At 48.9% G+C, this 21,785-nt stretch overlaps 9 protein-coding genes across 9 annotated transcripts in view; 3 read left to right on the top strand and 6 right to left on the bottom strand.

Moving 5' to 3' along the window:
• The window catches only part of MGYG_01179 (N-acetylated-alpha-linked acidic dipeptidase 2), a gene marked incomplete at both ends in the record, with an annotated part of 2,903 nt that extends 942 nt beyond the window's left edge, over positions 1–1,961 (bottom strand). The window contains one exon of the mRNA XM_003177047.1: positions 124–1,961. Coding sequence (XP_003177095.1) covers positions 124–1,961 — 1,838 coding nt within the window. The remainder of the gene's footprint in view (positions 1–123) is intronic.
• Positions 1,962–3,557: 1,596 nt separating this feature from the next.
• Positions 3,558–5,154, top strand: MGYG_01178 (hydroxymethylglutaryl-CoA synthase; the record flags this gene model as incomplete). Its single annotated transcript, XM_003177046.1, has 4 exons — positions 3,558–3,617; positions 3,688–3,790; positions 3,860–4,935; positions 5,017–5,154. The coding sequence occupies 4 exons, from the start codon at positions 3,558–3,560 to the stop codon at positions 5,152–5,154; spliced, it is 1,377 nt and encodes a 458-aa protein (XP_003177094.1).
• Positions 5,155–7,616: 2,462 nt separating this feature from the next.
• Positions 7,617–9,683, top strand: MGYG_01177 (hypothetical protein; the record flags this gene model as incomplete). The annotated part of the gene is made up of 1 exon (XM_003177045.1): positions 7,617–9,683. One exon carries the CDS (start codon positions 7,617–7,619, stop codon positions 9,681–9,683), a length of 2,067 nt encoding a protein of 688 aa, XP_003177093.1.
• Positions 9,684–10,569: 886 nt separating this feature from the next.
• On the top strand, positions 10,570–12,174 carry MGYG_01176 (streptomycin biosynthesis protein StrI; the record flags this gene model as incomplete). The annotated part of the gene is made up of 1 exon (XM_003177044.1): positions 10,570–12,174. The coding sequence occupies one exon, from the start codon at positions 10,570–10,572 to the stop codon at positions 12,172–12,174; it is 1,605 nt and encodes a 534-aa protein (XP_003177092.1).
• A 723-nt stretch (positions 12,175–12,897) lies between these two features.
• On the bottom strand, positions 12,898–14,452 carry MGYG_01175 (hypothetical protein; the record flags this gene model as incomplete). Its single annotated transcript, XM_003177043.1, has 3 exons — positions 12,898–13,584; positions 13,653–13,750; positions 13,816–14,452. The coding sequence occupies 3 exons, from the start codon at positions 14,450–14,452 to the stop codon at positions 12,898–12,900; spliced, it is 1,422 nt and encodes a 473-aa protein (XP_003177091.1).
• A 398-nt stretch (positions 14,453–14,850) lies between these two features.
• On the bottom strand, positions 14,851–16,696 carry MGYG_01174 (phosphoglucomutase; the record flags this gene model as incomplete). The annotated part of the gene is made up of 3 exons (XM_003177042.1): positions 14,851–16,163; positions 16,250–16,551; positions 16,644–16,696. 3 exons carry the CDS (start codon positions 16,694–16,696, stop codon positions 14,851–14,853), a joined length of 1,668 nt encoding a protein of 555 aa, XP_003177090.1.
• A 416-nt stretch (positions 16,697–17,112) lies between these two features.
• MGYG_01173 (oligoribonuclease) lies at positions 17,113–17,762 on the bottom strand (the record flags this gene model as incomplete). The annotated part of the gene is made up of 2 exons (XM_003177041.1): positions 17,113–17,631; positions 17,715–17,762. 2 exons carry the CDS (start codon positions 17,760–17,762, stop codon positions 17,113–17,115), a joined length of 567 nt encoding a protein of 188 aa, XP_003177089.1.
• A 466-nt stretch (positions 17,763–18,228) lies between these two features.
• MGYG_01172 (hypothetical protein) lies at positions 18,229–19,883 on the bottom strand (the record flags this gene model as incomplete). The annotated part of the gene is made up of 7 exons (XM_003177040.1): positions 18,229–18,668; positions 18,741–18,811; positions 18,892–19,086; positions 19,162–19,340; positions 19,426–19,475; positions 19,542–19,596; positions 19,683–19,883. The coding sequence occupies 7 exons, from the start codon at positions 19,881–19,883 to the stop codon at positions 18,229–18,231; spliced, it is 1,191 nt and encodes a 396-aa protein (XP_003177088.1).
• A 1,479-nt stretch (positions 19,884–21,362) lies between these two features.
• On the bottom strand, positions 21,363–21,752 carry MGYG_01171 (hypothetical protein; the record flags this gene model as incomplete). Its single annotated transcript, XM_003177039.1, has 1 exon — positions 21,363–21,752. The coding sequence occupies one exon, from the start codon at positions 21,750–21,752 to the stop codon at positions 21,363–21,365; it is 390 nt and encodes a 129-aa protein (XP_003177087.1).
• Positions 21,753–21,785: the final 33 nt, after the last annotated feature.

The raw sequence follows: 21,785 nt of genomic DNA, 5'->3' as shown, positions 1-21,785 counted from the left end.
AGTCACCTTCCGCGGTAGGTCCTTCAAGTTTAGACCCAGCCGTGGTCCCAAAGTGTTCGAATCGTCACCCTTCTTTTGGGGTCTGGCACCCGGTTCAAGATGTGGAGCAATATAGACTCAAACAAGGGTGAGCCTCTAGCAGAGAATTTATCACCAGAGACAGCAACATCCACGTTGAGATAGGCAAACGCATTAGGTCTGATAAAGTCTATTCTGTCTTCAACATGCTCTGTCGATCCGATCATTCCATACTCGCCTGCATCCCAACTGACGAACTCAAGGGTCCGCAGCGGCCTCCATCCACGGGCCTTGAGCTCACCAAAAACACGAGCAACCTCTAGTAGAACCGCAGTTCCGCTGCCAGGTTCTACCGCTCCAAAGCACCAGGAGTCACGGTGGTTACCAAGTATGATGGTATTTTTAGACTGCTCAACGCCAACTATCCGTCCAATGACGTTGTAGATGGGCTGCCGCTCAACTTCGTCCTGCAAATTCATCAAGTTGATCTTGGGTGATCCTTCGTTTCCGGTCCACCATTCGCTGATGTCCGGAACACCTCCAGCCCAGTCCTTGGGCACCTTTTTGCCATGGCCCTTGAGAGCAGTCAAAAGGTGTTGGGCATCCTTCCAAGAGAGAGGGATGCTTGGAATCTGGGGAAGGCCTTTGGCTTCGTCAACCTTCAGTCGTTTCTTTTCATCTGTCCGAGAAGCGAACCCGGGACTGAGGACGTCGCCGGCTGCCATAGCAATGCGGTTAACTGAACCTCTCTGGACTCCATCCTTGGGCATGAACCTTCCCTTTGGCCAAGGGTCCCCCTTCCGGAATCCATCGTCAGCCGGATCAGAGTATATGATACAGCCAACAGCACCAGCTAGTTCCGCGGCCTTGACCTTTAGAGCCACGTCTGGTTGCATTCCGTAATGCCGGACCAGGATTATTGACCCTTTGACGCTGACGCCCATATCAGCAAGCTTTTTATATTCCTCTTTGGATCCATAGTTTGCATATACAAGCGGTCCTGTTACATTCCCTGATTTAGAGAGTCCGTGAAACACCATGGTCTGTTCCCGCGGTGGATCAGCGTATACTTGGTCCTCCTCGATTTGCGCTTCCCAACGCGCCTCGGGAGGATCCACGATGGCCACCCTCCTTCCGCCATCCTTTGGGTAGTTGAGGTAGACATCAAACTTCTCCAACTCGACGCTCTCCAGCCCGTATGACTTGAAGTTCTCCTCCACCCATTTGGCCAGGACGTAGTTCCCTTCTGTGCCTGCAATGTGAGGGAAATTGGTGGCACGTTCGAGGTTCTGTCCTATGGCGGTTTCATTAATGTGGTTCTCCAGGAACACACGGACTGACTCGGGTTGGTATATCTGGCCCTGATTGATCCTGTTGCTGAACGAAAAGAAGTTTGAGACGAAGAGTAGGTAAACGAGAGAAGCGACTAGACAAACAGCAAAGACCCTCAGTATGATAATACACCTCTGCTGATGTTCTATGCCCGCGCATATATTAAATTGAAAGTCGAAGGATGGTAGGGTGAAGGTAGGAATATATTTTCGTAGCGGCAGGTTTATCGATGACAGCGTCCGTTTGAAACTTGTAAAACGTTTAGCGAAGGAAGAAGACGATGACGAAGCCTGCGGAGGATCCTCGACTTCCATCTCCTCCAGCTCCCTCCGCAACTGCTCCGTCGACCCACGAGCGGAACTCCCATTGTCTGAGAGGAAGTCGAGGCTTGACCGTACCGACTCGACCGTGGGCGGCCTGTATCCTCGCAAAAACGGCCGCTGGCTGCGCTCTCCAGCCGTGTCATGGTTGTGTAGGAGGCCCTGCCTTTCTGCATCGTCACTTACCTCTCGAGGTCCGAGGCGGGATTGCGAGGATGATGGGCGAGAGGAGGTTGCTTCTTCATAGGTAGGGATCGGGAGGTGTTCGTAAGGGACTTTTTGGTCACCCATCGCAGCAGAAGGACCGTTTAATCCTCGCCTTTCAGGGAAAAAAAGATTGCGGAAGGCGGGAGAGCGGACGAAGACGACGGCGATCTGTCGCGCGAAATCAGGGGGACGGTCACCGTTCCACCGTCAAGGGGTTCCTGGTCATGTTCTACCAGCCGGACAGGAGTATAACAAAAGAGTGCAACCTGGCCGGATACCCTTCTTTTCCTTTCCCCGAGAGAACCTGTCTGTCTTGGTCGGTTCGTCTGTATGGCGAAGGTGAAGTTGCTCACGATGTTTCTTTTCCCCTTAGTTATGAGGCAAAGCACAGCCATGTCACGTGGCTTGGTCTCGGCCCTGTTCCTGTTCGGGTTTGTGTTATCGATCCTTCGGCGACGACTAGTGGTTCCTGTACGGAGTATCAAGCAATTTTTTATATCTTCAGAGAGGCTGAGCAGTGTGTAACATACAAAGCAGGGGAGTGTTAGGGATATGTAGTCACTCTGCAGGGAATACTACGTACTCTATCAGTCCTCTGCTTCACTATCTATGTCGCGTTGGCTATTCTTCTATGTGATCCCTCAGAGCCTTATCCTGGGAGCTCTCGAGCAGCCTTCCACAACAACCCGGCCATTCCAACACCTCTTACCAAACACCCGAGTTACCAACAACACCACTCTTAAATAAATATTACAACTTGTCCTTTCTTCTCGCGTGCTCAGATAACGCTGGTGCCTGGGGACGGACCTGTCACCACCGACTAGTTTACGAAGTTACCTAGTCTAGTTAACAAAACTTAGCGCTCTTATCGATAAGGACTGTGGCTGACGGGCTGCGAGACAGCGCACCACGACAGCGAACCGGCGTAGTCTCTGCATATGTATAAGCCTGAAGATGCTCACCACTGCCCATCGCCCTGCATGTCTATCCTCCGTCTTATGCATGAACAACTCGACGTCTTCGGCTTCTTCCTCGTCGTTTCTCTTCTGCCACGTCTTACTGCGTCCCCTGTTTGTCTGCTAGTCCCAAAAAGGCTTAGCCCGTCAGCACTTACGCCCTCGATCTCGCTTAGTCATCATTCTCGATAGTTTTTTGTGCAAAAAAAAAGGAACAACCATTTTTTAGGCGTATGAAAGTCGACTAGTTAGCTTGGTCGAGATTAAAAAAAAAAAAGAGATAAGAGTGAGCGCAGAATAAGCAGAGAGAAGAAAGAAAGAGAACAGACGAAAGGGGGACCCAAAAAATAGGAGGATCCTCATCTTCAGCTTCAAAAACTCGCCGTCCCCGATTGCATTGTCTATATAAACTGCTGTAAGTCCTTGCCCCCACTAGCTACCTTACCTCGCTGTCACTTCACCCACTACGCTACACCTTCTGCTGCTCCCCCTGTTCACCGCTCCCGCTCCCCTTTTTGCTCCCCACTGAACGCAGACGAAGAATTGAACCGCCACCACCTGCACTCTTGTCGCTTGCTGCTCTCCTTGCTCGGCCCTGTTCGTTTGCATCCCACATTTATCTGTCCTGCTGCAGTGAGTCTCTCGCTGACGGTCTTTGTTCTCAGAATATACACCGAAGTTCGTCGTACAGCACCGAGAGTGATAAGAATAACCCACCGTAATCATGTCTTCCCGACCTCAGAATATTGGCATCAAGGCCCTTGAGATCTACTTCCCCAGCCAGGTGAGACCTCATACTAGTGTCCTTGCTGGCTGTTGGCAGGGCAAAAGATCCATTGCTAACTCTCCGACAGTGTGTCGACCAAGCTGAGCTCGAGAAGTTCGATGGAGTTAGCCAGGGCAAATATACCATTGGTCTCGGCCAGACCAAGATGAGCTTCTGTGATGACAGGGAAGGTGAGCTTGACTGCTGTCTCCGTTTCTTGTATCCATATTCTGCCGTGGGGCAGTGTTAACTGGTCCTAGACATCTACTCCATATGCCTGACCACTGTCTCTTCCCTCCTCCGCAAATACTCCATCGACCCTAAGTCGATTGGACGCCTTGAGGTCGGCACAGAGACCATGCTGGACAAGTCCAAGTCCGTCAAGTCCGTGCTAATGCAGCTCTTTGCTCCCTCTGGCAACACCAACGTTGAGGGTGTCGATACCGTCAATGCCTGCTACGGCGGAACCAATGCTCTTCTCAACACCATCAACTGGGTAGAGTCCTCTGGCTGGGATGGCAGAGACGCCATCGTCGTTGCCGGTGACATTGCGCTCTACAAGAAGGGCAATGCTCGCCCAACCGGTGGAGCTGGCTGTGTTGCCATGCTTATTGGCCCCGATGCTCCCGTTGTCTTTGAGCCTGGTCTCAGGGGCACCTACATCACCCATGCCTATGACTTCTACAAGCCTGACCTTACCAGCGAATACCCCTATGTTGACGGTCACTACTCCATTAGGTGCTACACCGAAGCCGTGGATGCCTGTTACAAGGCCTACAACGCCAGAGAGAAGGTTCTTAAGGGCCAGAACGGTGACTCAAACGGTATCGTAGACGAGTCCAAGACCCCTCTTGACCGATTCGATCACATTCTCTTCCATGCTCCCACCTGCAAGCTTGTAGCAAAGTCCTACGGACGACTTCTCTACAACGACTACCTCGACAACCCAGAGCACCCAGCCTTCGCTGAAGTTGCCCCTGAAGTCCGCAGCCTCGACTACGAAAAGTCCGTCACCGACAAGACCGTCGAAAAGACCTTCATGGCCCTGTCCAAGAAGCGATTCAACGAGCGTGTCGCTCCATCCATCGAAGTAGCCACTCAGTGCGGAAACATGTACTGTGCCAGTGTCTACGGAGGACTTGTCAGCTTACTCAGCAAAGTCCCCTTCGACCCGGCCCAGCCGAAGCGTGTCGGCATTTTCAGCTATGGAAGCGGCCTGGCCAGCTCCATGTTCAGCGTCAAGGTTGTCGGTGATGTCTCAAATATGGTCAAGCAGTTGGATCTGCAAAAGCGACTTGATGCCAGACGCGTGGTTGATCCCCAGGTTTACGATGATGTAAGTGCATGTGTCTATATGTTCAAATGTTGGAAAATATTGCAAACAGAACTAATCTCATTTCTTTTCAAACAATTACAGTTGTGCCTCCTTCGTGAAAAGGCTCACTTGCAGAAGAACTTCACTCCAGTTGGCAGCGTCGATAACATCATTCCCGGAACTTACTACCTGACCAAGGTCGATGATATGTTCCGAAGAGAGTATGCCGTCAAGGCATAAATATTCGTTTTTTAATAAAAAGAGGTGACGGAAGAGTCCATTCAATATAATACTAAAAAAGACCACTTTTCAACTTGATGTAGCATCATCTACATCTTCAGGAGATGAGATCTAAAAAGCACATCTGCCTCTTCCTTTTTCTACTTTCTCTTTCTTAGAAGGGGGATTATAAATCTTGCGCGCAACGAACGGGATACGCTTTCTTTTTCTTATTTGCATGAGCTATCGAGTGATGCCATATGAACGGGGAACTTGGGGGTGCTCAATAGCGATGGAGAAATGAGGGACACGGTCTTTTTATTACCATGATGATCAAGACCAACCATGCTGACCCATTAACGCTTACTACTTTTCTTCCCTTTTTTTCACCTTTTGGAACATAGCATAGATACATGCTCAATTTTAATACATGGGGTTTTTAATATAATTTTCCCTTCGATCAGCACCATCTCGCTGCGGTGTATCTTATACTCCATTGAGTCACGGTAACTCACACCGCAGTTTTAGCCGTTGTATAACACAGCGGCGGGGTAACGTGAAGACCGTTCACCCTCTCTACGCGCTCGATGAACGGCAAAGACCAGACGCCGCGCCGTGTTGAGTTATCCTAGTGATTATTTGTGGATTACTTCTTTAGGTTAAAAGACGGTCACGACAGGTGGTGATACTGGAGTAACACAAAAAGATGAAACGCATTTCAGGCATGCAGTCTAAGCTGACGGCCAGTCAGACAAGGAAGAAAGCTCGTTAACGCCAGGAGCTGGAACTGTGGATCAGCAGGGGGGGGTTCCTTTCCCAGGGGGGTTGCTTTTTCCCGTTCAAGTCTCTGTTCGTGCCGCACTAGCTATACGGTTCCTTTTTCGCTCTCTCTTGGTTTCCGTTTCTCTGCTCCGTACCCAGCGGTAAGTGTTACCGGTTGTCGTGGTGGCTCCTACCTCTTTTGATTACGCCCGAGGGACAGTCATGTGACTAGAATGGTGGTACGTGCACTGGGGCTCTAATCACGTGGTAACCATAATTTCCTCAATCGGATAATTGTGGATTCTCTGTTAGCGCCTGCTTCCCAGATATAGTTTAGCGTTGGTTAGTCATATCACCGCATAAGCCAATAAGAGGCCTTATCACATTGATCCCGCCGAGACGCGCCCACGTCGGCGCGTAAATGCTGCACGTCCCCATCACGACCACGACGTCCGTTCTTGCTTGGGTTTGTTTATATTTATGGGACGGGCGGCCGACTTGCCCGTGGGCGCCAACCAGTGTCCCTTGCATCTACAACCCACTGCAGGGCTTGAAACAGTCGCATCTGCCCCATCACCCTGGCACTATATCCCACTTTTTGACTAGGCCTCCTGCCCTTTCTCCCCCGCCAGCGGGAAATATCTATCTTTGTCTGCTAAGCGGCAACATTATTTCATGCGATGGAGCTCTCTTTGGCGCCGGCAAGGCCAAAATGTGACATCCTTCTTCCCTGAAACAGCCATGCAGAGCGTCTACTAGCCCTCGCTAGAAATAGCAGCTACATAATGAAGGACCAAATATAGCTTGTTACTCACAGAGATTCTTTGCTACAACTTTACTCTCATGTGCGATGATCGATGATCTCAGTAAGAGCATGAACATGGGGAAGGGGCAACTCGCTGGGTTACCACTGGCTCCCACCAACACGAAAGCAGGCACTCGGACCAACCCCCATACCCCTTATCCCACCCCATCTCGCCTGGTTATCTGTATCAGATTTGCCCTTCCCCTTCTTTTCTTCTTTTCGCTTTGGCGCTTCCTGCATCCTAGGGCCCGGCACCCAGGACCCACATTCGGACTCCAGGCAAGCGGCTCGCTTGAGGGTACATTTTTAGCCTTCTGAATTTACGGAATTTTTCATGCCAATGAGCGCGTTTTTACCTTCCAGCTTTTACTTTTTATTTATCCATTTGATTCATTGCGTGTTTCAGATACCTTCACGTCCATGAGTTTCGTTTGGTTAAGGCCCTGCGACTCTTACCAGTCCCTGCTGGACTTGTTGAAGATTTAATGTCCACAATGCCCATCCAGAATTCTCTCTGGCTTGTCAATTTTTTTATTTCTCAAGTTCATCTCCTCCTTTAATTTTCTTTTCCTTTTTTCGTTTCTATATTTCTCTTGCATTTCATATCGTATGGTTCACATTTTCTGCCTTCCCATATACCCTGGTTAACTACTCATTTTCTTTGTATACCTACTGGATACGGTGTATACTATTGGAAGCTGGCCTTCCTCTTTTCATATCATACCACTTGCATATTGTCTGTTTTCCATTCAAGCACCAGCATCACGGATTATCACAAAAGCTATCCTTCCTCAGATTCCATTTTCTATTGGTTTACTATACCCATCTCCTGATTTTCTAATTGGTAGGTTGGAGAACCTCACAGCATTAACTATGACAACTTAATTCTAACAACCTCTCTAGATACAGCACCATAATGGCGTCTGAACTATACTACTTCAACCCCTCAACTCCACCTCGGGCTCTTATGTCTGATGCCGAGCTTCTTGGCTCTGCTCATAGTCGGACAACCTCAGGTTCATCTGAATACACAGGTTCCTCTGCTTATACTGACGAGTCTTCGCCTGCATCTCGCTCAACCAGTGTATCTACTTCTGGCAGGTCTCCAGGTAGACGACCCCCGGGCCCTATACTTTTACCCAAAATCAGACCCCAGGATATCACGGTCGAGCCGCAATCACACTATGGCTCTCAGCGAAGCCGGAAAGCCCTTTCCGCTACTCAAAATCCTTCTGGATTTGCACCATATCCTACTTCACGCCCTTCTATTTCCCGCAGGGCAATTGAACCTATAGACTGTTCGCTAGTTTCCCCCATCTGTGCCACGCCTACTTCATATGGTTATCCCGGGGGCGCTATGTCTCCTATATCTGCAGTTCCTCCCACCAGCTCTAGGAGAAGAACTGCTCATTCGCGGAATCCATCTGTTTCTAGTATCGATGATGCCACCCTGAGCCGTTATGGTTATCCCACTTACCGCCAAATGCCCAAGTACCTTGCTCAATATAGCCCAACTACCCCTGTTTCTGCAACGTCCTTCACTTACCCAACACCCAATTACACTACGACCCCTTATGCAGCTGCAGCCGACCCACTTGTTAGTTATCCAACATCCAACTATGCTACCCCCGCTTATCCAGGCACATACCCGTCCCCTGCCTATCCAACGTCTGCCTACTCAGCTGCTGCAGAAGCTTATGATCCCGCTTCCGATGTTGCGTCTGCACATACTCAATATGGCTTTTCTGACGCCACCGCCAGGGCCTTGGGAGTTTCAACTGTTGACCCATCTATCCCACCTTCCCTTAATGTGATTCCACCCTCTCTTGCACCACCAATGGACTACTCTTCATTGCCATCATCCGCATCTACTACCCTGCTAGAGTACCTAAATGCCCCCACACAGGCCATCAACCTCGTTGAGACCATGGCTTACCCGTCAAATCGAGTGAGCCCGGCACATTTCTGGTGGGATGTCAGAAATATTCGACAATGGTCTTCCTTCTCCCTTGAAGAGATGAGCTCTATCCCTCGCTTCCCACAGCTTCTCACCACCAACATCTCCCAGGATTCTCTTCCACTTAGCACTGTTGCCCCATCCCGACTGTATCCTGACTCCGAATTTTCATTGACTGATTTGATTCGTGATGTCTATGCTCCACGAGTCAATGCTGCTCTTCGCATTTCCCAAGGACACGATTGCCTTTCCCTATACCCAGCTCCAATAAACCCAGCAAACAGAGATAATGATCCTCATTTCATCGCCAATTATGCCAGTGATACTGAGCAGACACCATCCGGCCTCCCTCGCGGCCGCATTGTTGGCATAGTTAAGACATTCAACAGATGGAACACCGGAATGCGAAACGAAGCGCCTCATAGACGTGTTGAGTATCTCAATGGCCTCTCTCATTTGCAACGCTGCATGAGAGAGCACTCCTGCCGCTACGGATTCATCATGACTGAGATTGAACTTGTCTGTGTACGTGCTGGATGCGACGAAGGCGACGACGTTCCATATTTCGGCTTCCTCGAATTGGCCACTCCAATCGCAACAAAGACATCCTATAACCCATCCCTATCTAGCGTAGGGTTATCTCGCTCTACTTCGGCCTCTTCAGCTCAATCTTCCGATTATTCTGTCTCATCCCGAGGAGTATCCCCCATACCTGCAGGCTTCTCTGGGCCTTTCTCGGCAACTATGGCACTATATTACCTACTCATGCTGTCCAAGTCTGTGCCTCTTCCAACTCAGCCTTCATGGCACCTAAACGTTGGTGGGCCAGGAGCCCTGACTCGGCAGCGCACCCTACCAGATGATAAGGATAGCTGGATTCCCGAGCCACAGCAACGAGAGAAGCGTGAAGCAAAGCGAATTCGAGGATGGGTCTGGCCACAAGACGCATGGCACCGTCGCGAAGGCGGAGGTTCTAGTAGGACTAGAGCTGCTAAGATCGCTGCGGCAAAGCGATGGCATAAGTGATATTCCACCCCTTACACACTTAATCATTATTGAGAACGAACCTTTTTGAGTTTGTTGCATATCCATCGGCGTTTAAAATTAAAGTTTTATATCCCTTTTATTCATCACATACTCTGGTTGATGGATCGGATAATACCTAATCACACTCCTTTATCTGCTTTCCTGTTCTTTCAATGCATTTGTTGGCGCTTTTTTTTCTTTTCCACTACCCAGTCGTCTGCATTTAGGGGGAGCAATATGTTGTCTTGTCCACCGTGTTTCCTTTCCTACGATGAATTCTGTTCTTAACTATCCTTTCCTTCTCATTTTGTTACATGCATCATATGGAGTACTTGCATATGTTATATAGTTATTGGGGCATTTCGTGTCGATGGTTTGCATCGCATTTGGTAGCTTGACTGCTACTACATTGGCATACTTAGCTAGGATAGCCGCGAGGGCATTCACCTAACCTTGGATATTTACTTGTTCGTTATGTCTTTCTCCACTTCTTGACGGGTTAACTTCTTGTTGGTTAGTTAACGAATCATTGAAATGTATTTGAAATAACCATATTTTAAGTGTGTGGGGAGAATAAGCAAGAATAGATATCAAAGTAACTAGCTAGGTACCTAGGTAGCGAGCGGCTTATCACGAACAGCCGTTCGTACATTCGGATGTAACACTGCCATTCATACCTCGTCCATTTTCAAATGTAAGGTCGAAGGAGGAGAAAGATACGGGGAAATGACCGAGGGGATGATAGCACCTGGAAGCTGAACCCTTCCCCACCCAGCTAGTTAGCCAGTCATAAGCAAAAACCCCGCCGGCTATCGAGACGACAAAACCATCTACATGCAACGCCCATTAGCAAATACCAACAATATCAATATCAGCCATATCAACCATGGCTAGACAGCCGGGGCCACTGCGATTTTTGGTGATTGGCGCCGGACAGAGAGGAACAGCGTATGGAAAAGCTGTAACTAATGCGACTGAAGGGATTATCTACGCTGTTGCAGAGCCCAACAATGAGACGCGCCAACGCTTTGGACGAAAGTACGTCTGGGGGGAAAAGCAGCCGGCCATAGGTCAAGAGTTTGAGGACTGGAAGAGCTGGCTCGACTGGGAGGAAGACAGACGCAGCAGACTGGAAGATCCATCTTCATCGACTGATATCGGTGTTGACGGCGTTTTCATCTGTACCTTGGATAGCTCACATCTAGAGATTGTCCAGGCTATCGCACACTTGAATCTGCATATAATGTGCGAGAAACCGCTGGCTCTATCTCTCACAGACATTCTTCTAGCGTCCAGTGCTATTACTGATGCGTCTCCAACATCACCTTTGCCGTCTAAGATATTTTCGATTGGCCATGTGCTTCGATACAGCCCGCACAACCAGCTACTTCGCAAACTCCTCCTCACAGACAGGGTGATAGGAGACATTATATCTCTTGAGCATACTGAGCCTGTGGGATGGTCTCATTTTGCGCATAGTTACGTCCGCGGGAACTGGAGGAGAGAAACATCAATCGGAGATGGCAGCTTATTGACGAAATGCTGCCATGATATCGACTTCATACTGTGGCTGCTCTGCTCGCCTCCCCCAGGGGCAGCAGTGGATTATCCCGAGCATCTACCACGAACAATCACCTCTACCGGGATGCTTTCCCAGTTCACAAAGGCGAACAAGCCCGTTGCTGCTGGAGATAGCACGAACTGTCTTTCCTGCCCCATTGAACGAGACTGCATATACAGTTCTGTCAAGATATACAATGACCTATGTCTAGCGAAGGGCAGCACAGGCTTTCCAGCGCACAACGTCTACCCAGAAATTGAAGACATATTATCCAAACATGGCATGGAAACGGCGAAGAAAAACCTTCTCGACATCCTAGCGCAAGACTACGATATCAAGAAAACGCATGATGAGGATATTGCTTCACGCCCATGGTACGGCCGATGCGTGTACGAGTCTGATAACAGCGTATGCGACGACCAATTCGTCACCATATCCTGGGGAAGCGACCCGATACCACACGGCCGTGATATTGGATCAGACTCAAACACGCAATCACCACTTGGCGGCAGGGGTCCCAAGCTCGCTACGCTGCACATGGTGGCTCCCACCGAATCCCAGTGTGTTCGTCGCGGCCGTATATCTGGCACCCTGGGTGAAATAACCTATGATGGTGAGACGATCAGCATATTCACTTTCGGAACCGGAGTGACGAAGAAACACTTCGTGGCTCCACCGCCTCCAGAGGAAGCCGAGTCCCACGGGGGTGGGGATTATGGACTTACAAGGGCCTTTGTCATGGCGGTCGATTCCGTAGAAAACAAGAGGTGGGATGTCAAGAAGGCTCAGGTTGAGATTCTGGGATGTACCTTGGAGGAGGCCATCCGAAGTCATGCTGTTGTCTTCGCGGCCGAAGAAGCACGAAGAGGAGAGCGGGTTATAAATTGGAAGGACTGGTGGGCGAACAAGACATCGCAAATGCTGAATTAGTTCCCTAGGTAGTTAACTACCTAGTCAGTTAAATGACTAACTAACATAACTATTAATGAATGAAAACAAAAGATGATTAAGACTGTTAACTCTTAATTAAGAAAACATGCTGCACCACCTACGACCTGCATTATTTTAATAGTTACTAGATTTAATAAAGAGATAGAAGAGGGACTGCGCCCTCGACCTGCAGTGTGAGAGTGATGTTGTTAGCTAGATGTTGAAGAATGGACTAGCTCTCTTTCATAGAGCTTTGTTTGAAATCATTAGATACTCACTAGTAGTACTGTAGGAGAAGAAGAGCTTTATTGTCAATATCTAAGCTCACATTTGGAATTCTTCAAACAATCATCTATCTAGAAAGAAGAAAAAGAAAGAAGCCGATAAAACAATAATATCAGCACCATATCTTCAATGATAGCTTTGAATGAAGGATCCTGCAGAGGTTATGTTGTGGCTAAGCAACCTTTGAGATTTAAGTAGTTAAGCAGACGTGTGAGCCTTTGTGCTCTTCGGCTTCTCGAAGGTCTTAGCCTGGCTTAAACTCCTTACTCCTTATACTTCGTCTTCCTCTTCTTCGTCTTAATTACATCTTACATCTCACGGACGAACAGTTAAAAGACAGTAAAAAGCAAAGAAGAAGCAGGAGAAAAAGTACTGATACTGTAACTAACTTAGTCTATCTTCTGCGTCTTCGTCTGCTTCGTTTCTTTTCTTTCTTTATTACATTTCTGACTCCTTCTCCTGATTCACCTTCAAAGACTCCAACCTCTGACTTAGAGAAAAAGTTTTCTGAAACTCGATAAAAGGCTGCCATGTGTCTGGAAGGGGTTCTCTCTGCACTTCTCGCCGGACGTCTGCGTCGGTTCGAGTCGGGTAGACAACCTTGCTCTCGTCATCTTTGCTCCACCACCCGCGGCCTCCGGCTGCATAGATCTTCGACCTTCGCTTCCACGAATCATACATTTCCTCCAGGTTAGGGGTCAACTCAGGCCTGTTGTCTAAGGGCTCGAGTGCTTCATCAGGGGGATCTGCGTAATGTCCGTCTAGAAGTTTCCATTCTTGTCGAAGCCTAGAAATATCCCACATGACATAACCTCTCCGTCGAAGATATCTATGGCGCTCACTATAAATGAATTCTTCAGAGGAGTTCTCGGCATGCACCCAGTACCAAATATCTCTGGGGCCTGGATCGGGATCATCCAAGGCAGGCGGGGCAATCAGAGCATGTTTGGTGACTTCATCATAGTCAGAAAGCGGGCGTCCGTACTCTTCCATGCTTCTACACTGCCACAAAGTTTCAAGAAGGAAATCATCACCAAATCCAAAGTGCTTAGATAACACTTCATACCGCTCTTCATAAGTCATTGCAGTTACGGCTTGATGGATAGAAGAGAGCCCCAAGGAAACCTGCCCGGTTGGTGTTAGCCTCGCTATCAATTCACCACATACAAAACAGGATATGAATTGTTTCGTACAGCATGGTCATAACACTCTTCAGCGTTATGGTGTCCAGCATCAAACGGGACACTGAATTCTCCCCACTGAATATCGTGTTCAGCAATATCATTATAAGCTATCAACTGCACGTTAGTGATGCAATATTGGGACCTGATACCAGGTGTGGATTTGATACCTTACCTGGGGTTATTTTTTCAACTAGGTAATCATAAACACAGCACAGCTGTTCAGTCTCCCAGGGTGCGAACTGTCGGATAAATAGCTCCCTCTGTGTCTCAGCATCGAGGGAAACCCTTCTATACGGCCGGAAAAGGTTGCAGTAAATCTCAAAGCGGTAGAAAGCCCGCGCAATGCGGCATCTCTCGCTGGATGAGATAGGCGCGACTGTGGCTGTTGTGTTTCGTCGACGGGAACACGCCAACGAAGCAAAATCGTCAATGAAGAATTCAACAACGGGTGCTAAACCGCTGACGTAGCGAGCTTCTGGCAGAGCCCACTTGGTGAAGTCAGCTGGTTCGCGCCGTACGAAGGCGTCCACAATTTTGGTCACTCGCTCAACTGTTCGGGATTTTGAATCCAGGTTATACGAAGCCTGAAGAGCTTGCGCTTCTGGCAATAACTCGGATGGAATAGCATTGTGCAAAACTCTCGCTAGCACAATCGAAGGAGACCCGGAGAATGCGGCGCCAAGGGAACAATCCGCCGCTGAAGCGGATTCTAATGTTGCGACATCGTCAAACTGACAGAGAATAGCTTGCCGGATCTCTGCTGCAAGGGGTAAAAAAGGGCCTGGGCGGCGGCTCGATGTTTGCGCCATCTGGAAGTCAATAGCGCGCGCTTCACCAGGAAAGAAGAATAGATTTGGATATAGAGAGCTGTGAAGGCGGCTAGCAGACAAGAGTAAAATCCATCAACACACAAGAATCATCCTCTGACTCAGAATATCCAGTTCTATGATTAATGCACATATATTATTCTGTTTATTTAAGTATTTAGGTTATGTGCTAATTAACTGTGTAAATAGTGTTGACGCTCATTCTCGTGGTTTTTTTTTGGTTTATTCCTGCTCCATGACAGGTCATTAGGTCATAAAAACGAGTGAATCAATGAGTGGAATGCCGCATGCTCCGTGTCAATAAATTGTCCCCATCGTTTTTTTGTTTTTCACGTTGCAAGAGGTAAGTAAGTCTTGCAGGGAAGCAGGACCAAATCTGCTTAGGTCTTGACGTCGGGCTCCTCCCGGCCAATGTACTCCTTCAATTTGAGGAGCTTGACGGCGAGAGCCACGTTGTCCTTTAGATAGTCCTGAGCGTCCTTAAGGATCTCCTTCGAGTCGCTCTCGTGACGCTCAATGTAGAGGCGGATGGTAGCACCACTGCTGCCAGTTCCGGAGAGTCTGACAACGATACGGCTGCCATCGTCAAAGGTGACGAACAATCCTTGGTTCTTGCTCACACTGCCATCCAAGTCGGTGTAGCTAAAGTTGTCTGCGCCGGTGACCTTTCGGCCGGAGACAGTGGAACCGACGAAGGTATCTTTGTTATTGACAAGTGCAGCCAGGTCGTCGATGACCTTCTTTGCCCCGTTGCTATCAACGTCCTCGTAATCATATCTAGTGAAGAAGGTACGTCCATAGATGCTCCAGAAGTCCTGCTGGATGGCAGAAATGCTCAATGGCTTGTCGGGATGAGACTTTGCGTAGCCGGCAATGATGTTGAGCCAAGCAACGATAGCCCAAAGGCCATCCTTCTCTCTGATATGGTTACTGCCAGTACCGAAACTCTCTTCTCCGCATATTGACATCTTCTTGTTGTCGAATAGAGCGCAGAAGAACTTCCAACCAGTCGGAACTTCGTAGCATTGGAGATTCTGTGCCTTGGCGACTAGATCGACTGCACCGGAGGTCGGCATAGAACGGGCCAGGCCGTAGACGCCTTGTTTCTGGAAGTAAGGAATAAGTTTTGCATGGTGAGCAATGATGGCAAGACTGTCGCCTGGAGAAACAAACGCGTTGGCACCGTAGATCATGTTTCGGTCACCATCGCCGTCGCTGGCCGCTCCGAATTGAATTCCATCCTTGTCGACTGCATCCACCAGTGATTTGGCGTAGGTCAGGTTGGGGTCTGGGTGGCCACCATTGAAATCAGGGCTTGGAATGCAGTTCTGGGTGCTGGAAGCAGGCAGACCCAGTTCTTTCTGGAAGATGGCAACTCCGTATGGTCCGGTGACACCGTGGAGGCCATCAAACAGGACCTTGAAATCAGGACGGCTCTTCAGGAAAGACTTGATCAGCTCGAAGTCGAAGATGTCCTTCAGCATGTCGACGTAATCAGCAGTCGAGTCGATGATTTCGACCTCCAGGGACCCATATTGCTGGGTGCCAATTTCCGAGAGTTTAACCTCCGAAAGGTCTTCGATCTTGTATGAGGTTAAAGACTTTGATACTTCATAGATCTTGTTTGTCACGGATTCCGGGGCAGGAGCTCCGTTTGAGAGGTTGTATTTGATACCGAAATCAGCATTGGGACCTATAATTACGGGGAGAGAGACAAACACTCCCAGTCAGTTCTATGTTGAGATACGAGAGGATCGGACGATCACGCAATTCTATTACCTCCGGGGTTATGACTTGCAGTCAACAGGATCCCCCCAGTTGCCTGTCTCTTACGAATGACATGGCTAGCTGCAGGGGTGCTTAGGATGCCGTTTTGTCCGATCAACAGCTTCTTGACGCCGTAGGCAGCTCCAATGCGAGCAATGAGCTGGATAGCTTCAGTGTTGTAGAATCTGCCATCGCCGCCGATGACGAGGAAAGCGTCCTGGGCTCCTTCGGGGATAGAGAGCAGGATGCTGGTAACGAAGGCCTCGGTGTAGTGTGGCTGCTGGAAAGTGATGACCTTCTTGCGAAGACCGGATCTATATAGCTAGACGTTAGCAATTCAATTCCATCTTGTAGCAGGCAATGGAAAGGTTTCCTGGATTCTTTCGTCTTCCCCTTCTGTACTTACGTGCCGGCCTTTTGGTCAGGGAAGGGGGTGATGTCCACGGTCTTGACGGCCATGATAGCTGGTAGCTAGCTAGCTTCAGGTCAGGTCTCGTTGCTTATTTTCTCCGTCCGCTAGTAAACACTCCAATTAAGATGCTGCTCCTGGATCAACGAAGCTAGCGGAGATGAAAAGAAGATGAAGATGAAGACGAAGATGAAAGAGAAGAAGAAGAAGAAGTAGTAGAAGAAGAAGGAGGAGAAAAAGGAGAAGAAGAAGAGAAGAAGCGGAAACCCTGGCCGTCGTTAGGCATCGCGGGGCATCATCACGTTGTGCTTCCCACTTGTTCTGCTGCGCTGGCTTGTTTTGGTCGCTGCCTCAACCTCGTCATTTTCCCGCCACCTCAATTAATTAAAGCAATATAACAGATTAATGCACGAACATGTTGACTTTTGGACAGGATGCGAGACGGAGAGCGACGGAGAGTGACTAGCTACGAGGCGAACAGCTTCTGGCGGTAGTACTTTATCTCCTCGATGCTCTCCAGGATGTCCTCCCGCGCCAGATGGACGCCCTTCTTCGACGGTGCATCTCGCAGCATCTCGTCGCTGCCCCAACGTCGAACGGCCTCCTTCACGCTGCTCACGTCCAGGATGCGGTAGTGCAGCCAGTCCAGCACCTGTACGTACGGCGGCTGGGCAAGAAAGGCCCGGTCCGCGTGTACGCTGTTCCCCGCGAGGAGAGCGGTACCTTGTTTGGGTACATGCTGCTTGATATACGCCAGCAGGCCGTTCGCTGCCTCTTCGGCTGTCGTGGTGGCTGAGAGCACAGCGGCAGTCAGGCCAGAGCGGCCGTGGGTGGCAGTGCACCAGGCATTCATGCGGTCGAGGATGTCCTGCGGGAGGTGGACGATGACCTCGAAGCCTTTGGGTTCGAGCAGGTTGAGCTGTGCGTCTGTGATGTAGCAGCATACCTGCATGATGTGGTCATTTGCCGGGTCGAGTCCCGTCATCTGCGTATCTCTTGGTTAGCTGGCTGCGCTAGATAGACTTCTTCTAGCATATACGAAGAAGGCTTGGGTCGATGGGGTCGAACCTCACAATCAATCCAGACTAGAGGATCGCTAGACCGTTGGAGAGCCATGGTTCGGGGAGGAGAAGATGGAGAAAGAGCTCAAGGGGGAGCTTGGTTACCGGGATGCGGAGAGAGGACAGAAATGTGATGGGATGGAGAATAAACATGTACTCCGTAGATATTGTCATCGGACCTGGAGTGGCCACAAGGGAAATTATTCCGTGGCCAGCCAACTAGTAATATAACCATATTTAAAATTATACAGCAAGGAATAAAATAGAAAAAGGTAAAAAAATGTATAGAACTGGGTATCAGAGATAGACCTCTCTCCAAGGTGTATTTTTCTAAAAAAAGGCCAAAGCTGATTAAAATAATAGCAGTAGGCGAGTAAGAGATGAAAAAGGAACGTAGACAAAAACGCCAAAAGGAACACATATCCAGAGCCTCCAGAGCCGTTTAGTTTAAAAGGATACCACCCATTAAAAAAAAGTAAACCAAGAAAAAATTTATCCGCGAAATATGAACCTCCAGGGCATCAAGCGTAGTTCGCATATCGAGAATCGTTCTGATGATCGGGATAATTGGAATCGTTGCGGAAGCCACTGCGGGATGGGTTGCGCGCTTCAGGAGGACGGTTGTCGAAGGGCACAGGCGAAGTTGGATGTGTCTTTGTTAGAGGGAACTCAGAGGGGCTCAAGGCAATGGTAGAGCCTCCGTCGTCTTCATCCTCTGTGGTCTGACGAGACCTGACGGTCTGGTGGATGGTTTGCTGCTTGTAGATACCCCCAGACCCCAATCCGTTGGAACGGTTGCTGCTGCCCCATCGGTTGCCGTACGGCGTCGAAGAATTGTTGCTCTTGAAACCCAGATTTGGGAAGTATCTCTGTACAAATGGCCGGAGAACAGGTATCGAGGCGCAGATCACGGCAAGGTTTATTTCGAGGTCGGTCCATACCCAGACTTTGTATCCTTCCCCTGAAATTGAACATCCAGTCAGTCTCCTGAAAAAGAAATAACAGTTATGGGGGCTGAGGTCTTTTCACTTACAGGTAACATCGTATGTTCCCACAAGGGTCTGGTACATGTAAAACGACTTGATGCATCCTGCTAAGCAGGCACTGTACGAAAAAAATCAAGTCAGCTATTGTTTCTTCCTTGCAAAAAGAAAAAAGGGGGTATCGGAAATCGAGAGCCATACATAAAACCCAAAGTCATCATCACGATAAGGACAATTCTGTCTCGCAATGGTAGATGCAATTTCCACAGCGCAGGGCAAGGTGTGAGAAGTATCATGACGTCCATCACAGCGTTGGAGTAAATAGCTGGCAGCAATCTATATTCTTCGTTCATGCAGCCTTCTTGTAGGAAGGAGGTCCAGTAGTGCGTAAGCGGACTAAATAGCACGCGAATTAGGATCTTGTTTCTTTGGCTTCGGCAATAATAAAGTTAGACGAACGGGGGGCCTTACATGCAGGCAATAAGCATGAGCACCATGAAAGTGATAAACCAAGCAAGAACCAGGCCGACCTGTATCCATGCTATTCTGATGTATATCTTTTCGGTGAAGAAACGGAGGTAGGAAGCCAGAATAGATAGTTTAACGAGGGACATGAGCGGAACGAATAAGATTTGGCATATGTAACTCGTCTATATCGCGGTCAGTATACTGAAAAAATCTAGCAAGGTATAATCATAATAAGGTATTGGGTTAGGTAGGGGATGAATATCTTACTATTCTCGACTCTCTGAAATGGTTGAACTTGAAGTCCCAGATGTGATAGCCTGCCGAGCAGATAATATCGTCAGCTAACGAATGAGCCTAGTACTAGGTATATGGAAATAACTTACCCCATCCATAATTTGTACTGATGATTGCTGCTGCTGAGATGCCCACTAGACACGGCTGAAGAAGATAATGTTAGCTAATGTCTGATTGCCCGTATTATACCGATTATACGGACTAAATAAGGAAGGGGAAATGGAACATACCATAGCTGCCACCATAAGCCAATCATCCCATGACGCAGCTTTTCGCAAATGAAGACGTACGAACATGCGCAGTGAAACGATGATAACTGATAATGTGGTGAAGGTGACTCCGAGAATGGCCAACTCAGGTCCTTGAAACTCTGGATTGATGCGGTTTGGCTTTGGCCACGTCCGTATGACCTCTGGAGGCGGATTTCTCATTGTGACGGTTAAAGGATGCCCAAAAGCAGCCAAAGGAGGAACAAGTAGTGAATGAGTGTAGTTGATGAGTTGAACCAAGCTTGCCGAGATTCCAGCTGGGTCACTTCTGATCTCTGGGGAGTGGGCTCTTGATGGGGTATATATATACAATATATAGCAAGTGCCGATGCTTCCTCCCCTCCCCAAAGGCTCCGAGATCTAGTGCCAGAAATAGAATTTTGAGCAACCACAGAACGAACGAGAAAGCGAGGAGAAGAAACGAGGAGGCTTAAAGCCAAAGAAAAAGAACGAAGGCGAGAAAAGCGAGAGCGATGCCAAATGTTTATAGGAAGCAAGTCGACATCGATCGTCCTGAGACCCGCTTAGTTGGGTTGGAGTGGAATCCCGACTGTTTGGAGGGAGATAGGCCGAAGCAACGTAGATAGGTATAAGTATACATAACCAAGTGCGTTGTTATACGAGCGGAGGCGAACTTTTGCTAGAAAAGAAAAAAGTAAAATAGGACATCTAAAAAACGGGCATGTTTAGTTCAAGGGCTAGAAAGAGGAAGGCCAAACGTCCATGTCTTTGCCGCTTGGGAAATTAAACGCATCGCTTCCCTTGGGTTGATTCAAGGTTCAATAATGTACCCCGTTGATATCCCCATCCATGGATGGAGCCCACGCCAGATCCCTGATCAACCTCGTATGAATAGTAGGTAACTAAGCGACAGCCCCTGTAGCGTGCTTCACCAGCAACCGTTTTGTTTTTTAGTCTTGCTTCCCTGCTGCGTTTCTTCCTGGTCCTTTATTTTTTTCTTTGGCCGACCCTGCAGATAACAAGTTGGTTACGGGACAAAGCGTACCCCCTAGGGGACGATGAGCTGTGCTGTTGCTGTTGCTGTTGCAGCGTTCCCCCTTATCATTTCGATGTGCATTGCGACAACAGCAACCTCTTCCGATTCATGCATGAACTGCTTCCCGTACCCTTGCTAGACATCTGATTCAGGAACCCTTGGGCAAGCCACCCTAAGTAGTGTCACTGAGTGTGGATCGGTGGATCCTCCATCTTTCTAGACTAATCGCGAAGAGGTAAGGGCTCGACTGGTGGCCTCTCTTTTCTGGGCATGGCTGTTCGATAGGGTTTGCGCTCATCAACCTGCGGCATCCATGAACTTCCTCAATTGGTTGTTGTAGAGACGACTTGGTGCCTGGATTCTCCACGCCATGTCAAAGCAGGAGGAGACAGCGTAAATTGTAGATGCGCATACTCCCAAGCCCTGCCTGTACGGAGTACGGACTATATGTAGGCACGTAAGGCCGGGTTGTATGTATGTAAGGAAGTAAGGAGGAGATGCCTCCCTTGCTCGCATGGGCACAGACGCAGACTGACGGCCCTGATGGAGCAAGCAGCGCGGCCATCGTTTGGTTAGTTGGCTAGTGCATCTTCCCCTCTCTCCGTATTAAATCGAGCATGCATAATTAGGTCGCGATCGAGTAATTAGTACGGAGTTGGCTTGTTGCAAGTGTCATGTTTGATGATGCTGCACCAACCCCAGAAGGCCTTTCTAGACTCCTTCCTCCCAGCATCGAGATACGAGTTGATATCGAGAAGCCTGGCTGCGCAACAAGCGAGAGTAGTTCGCAGAGCAACAAAGTTGGCCGTTTTGCTTCCATTTCTTCTTCGTCTTCTTCTCTTCGTTTTCCTATTTCCGTAGTCAGCTCTCTTGTTTTCATGTTCACCCTCAACGCTTTCTGCTTGTCCTGTCTGCTTCCCTCGGAAGGACGGAAACACGGTAAGTCGCAAAAAATTCTCACAGGTAAAACGCAAGCTTCTTTCTCTCCATACGAGATTCCGAAACCTCTGGGCCACCGGCTCTGGCGGAGACATGTGACTTGGCACTTAACAATCGGGTTTACTCGT

Source organism: Nannizzia gypsea, genomic scaffold, assembly GCF_000150975.2.
Source record: "Nannizzia gypsea CBS 118893 supercont1.1 genomic scaffold, whole genome shotgun sequence".
Classification (NCBI taxonomy): Eukaryota; Fungi; Ascomycota; class Eurotiomycetes; order Onygenales; family Arthrodermataceae; genus Nannizzia; species Nannizzia gypsea.
Note: the sequence above shows the minus strand (reverse complement) of the source record. Positions and strands in the feature narration are given on the sequence as shown.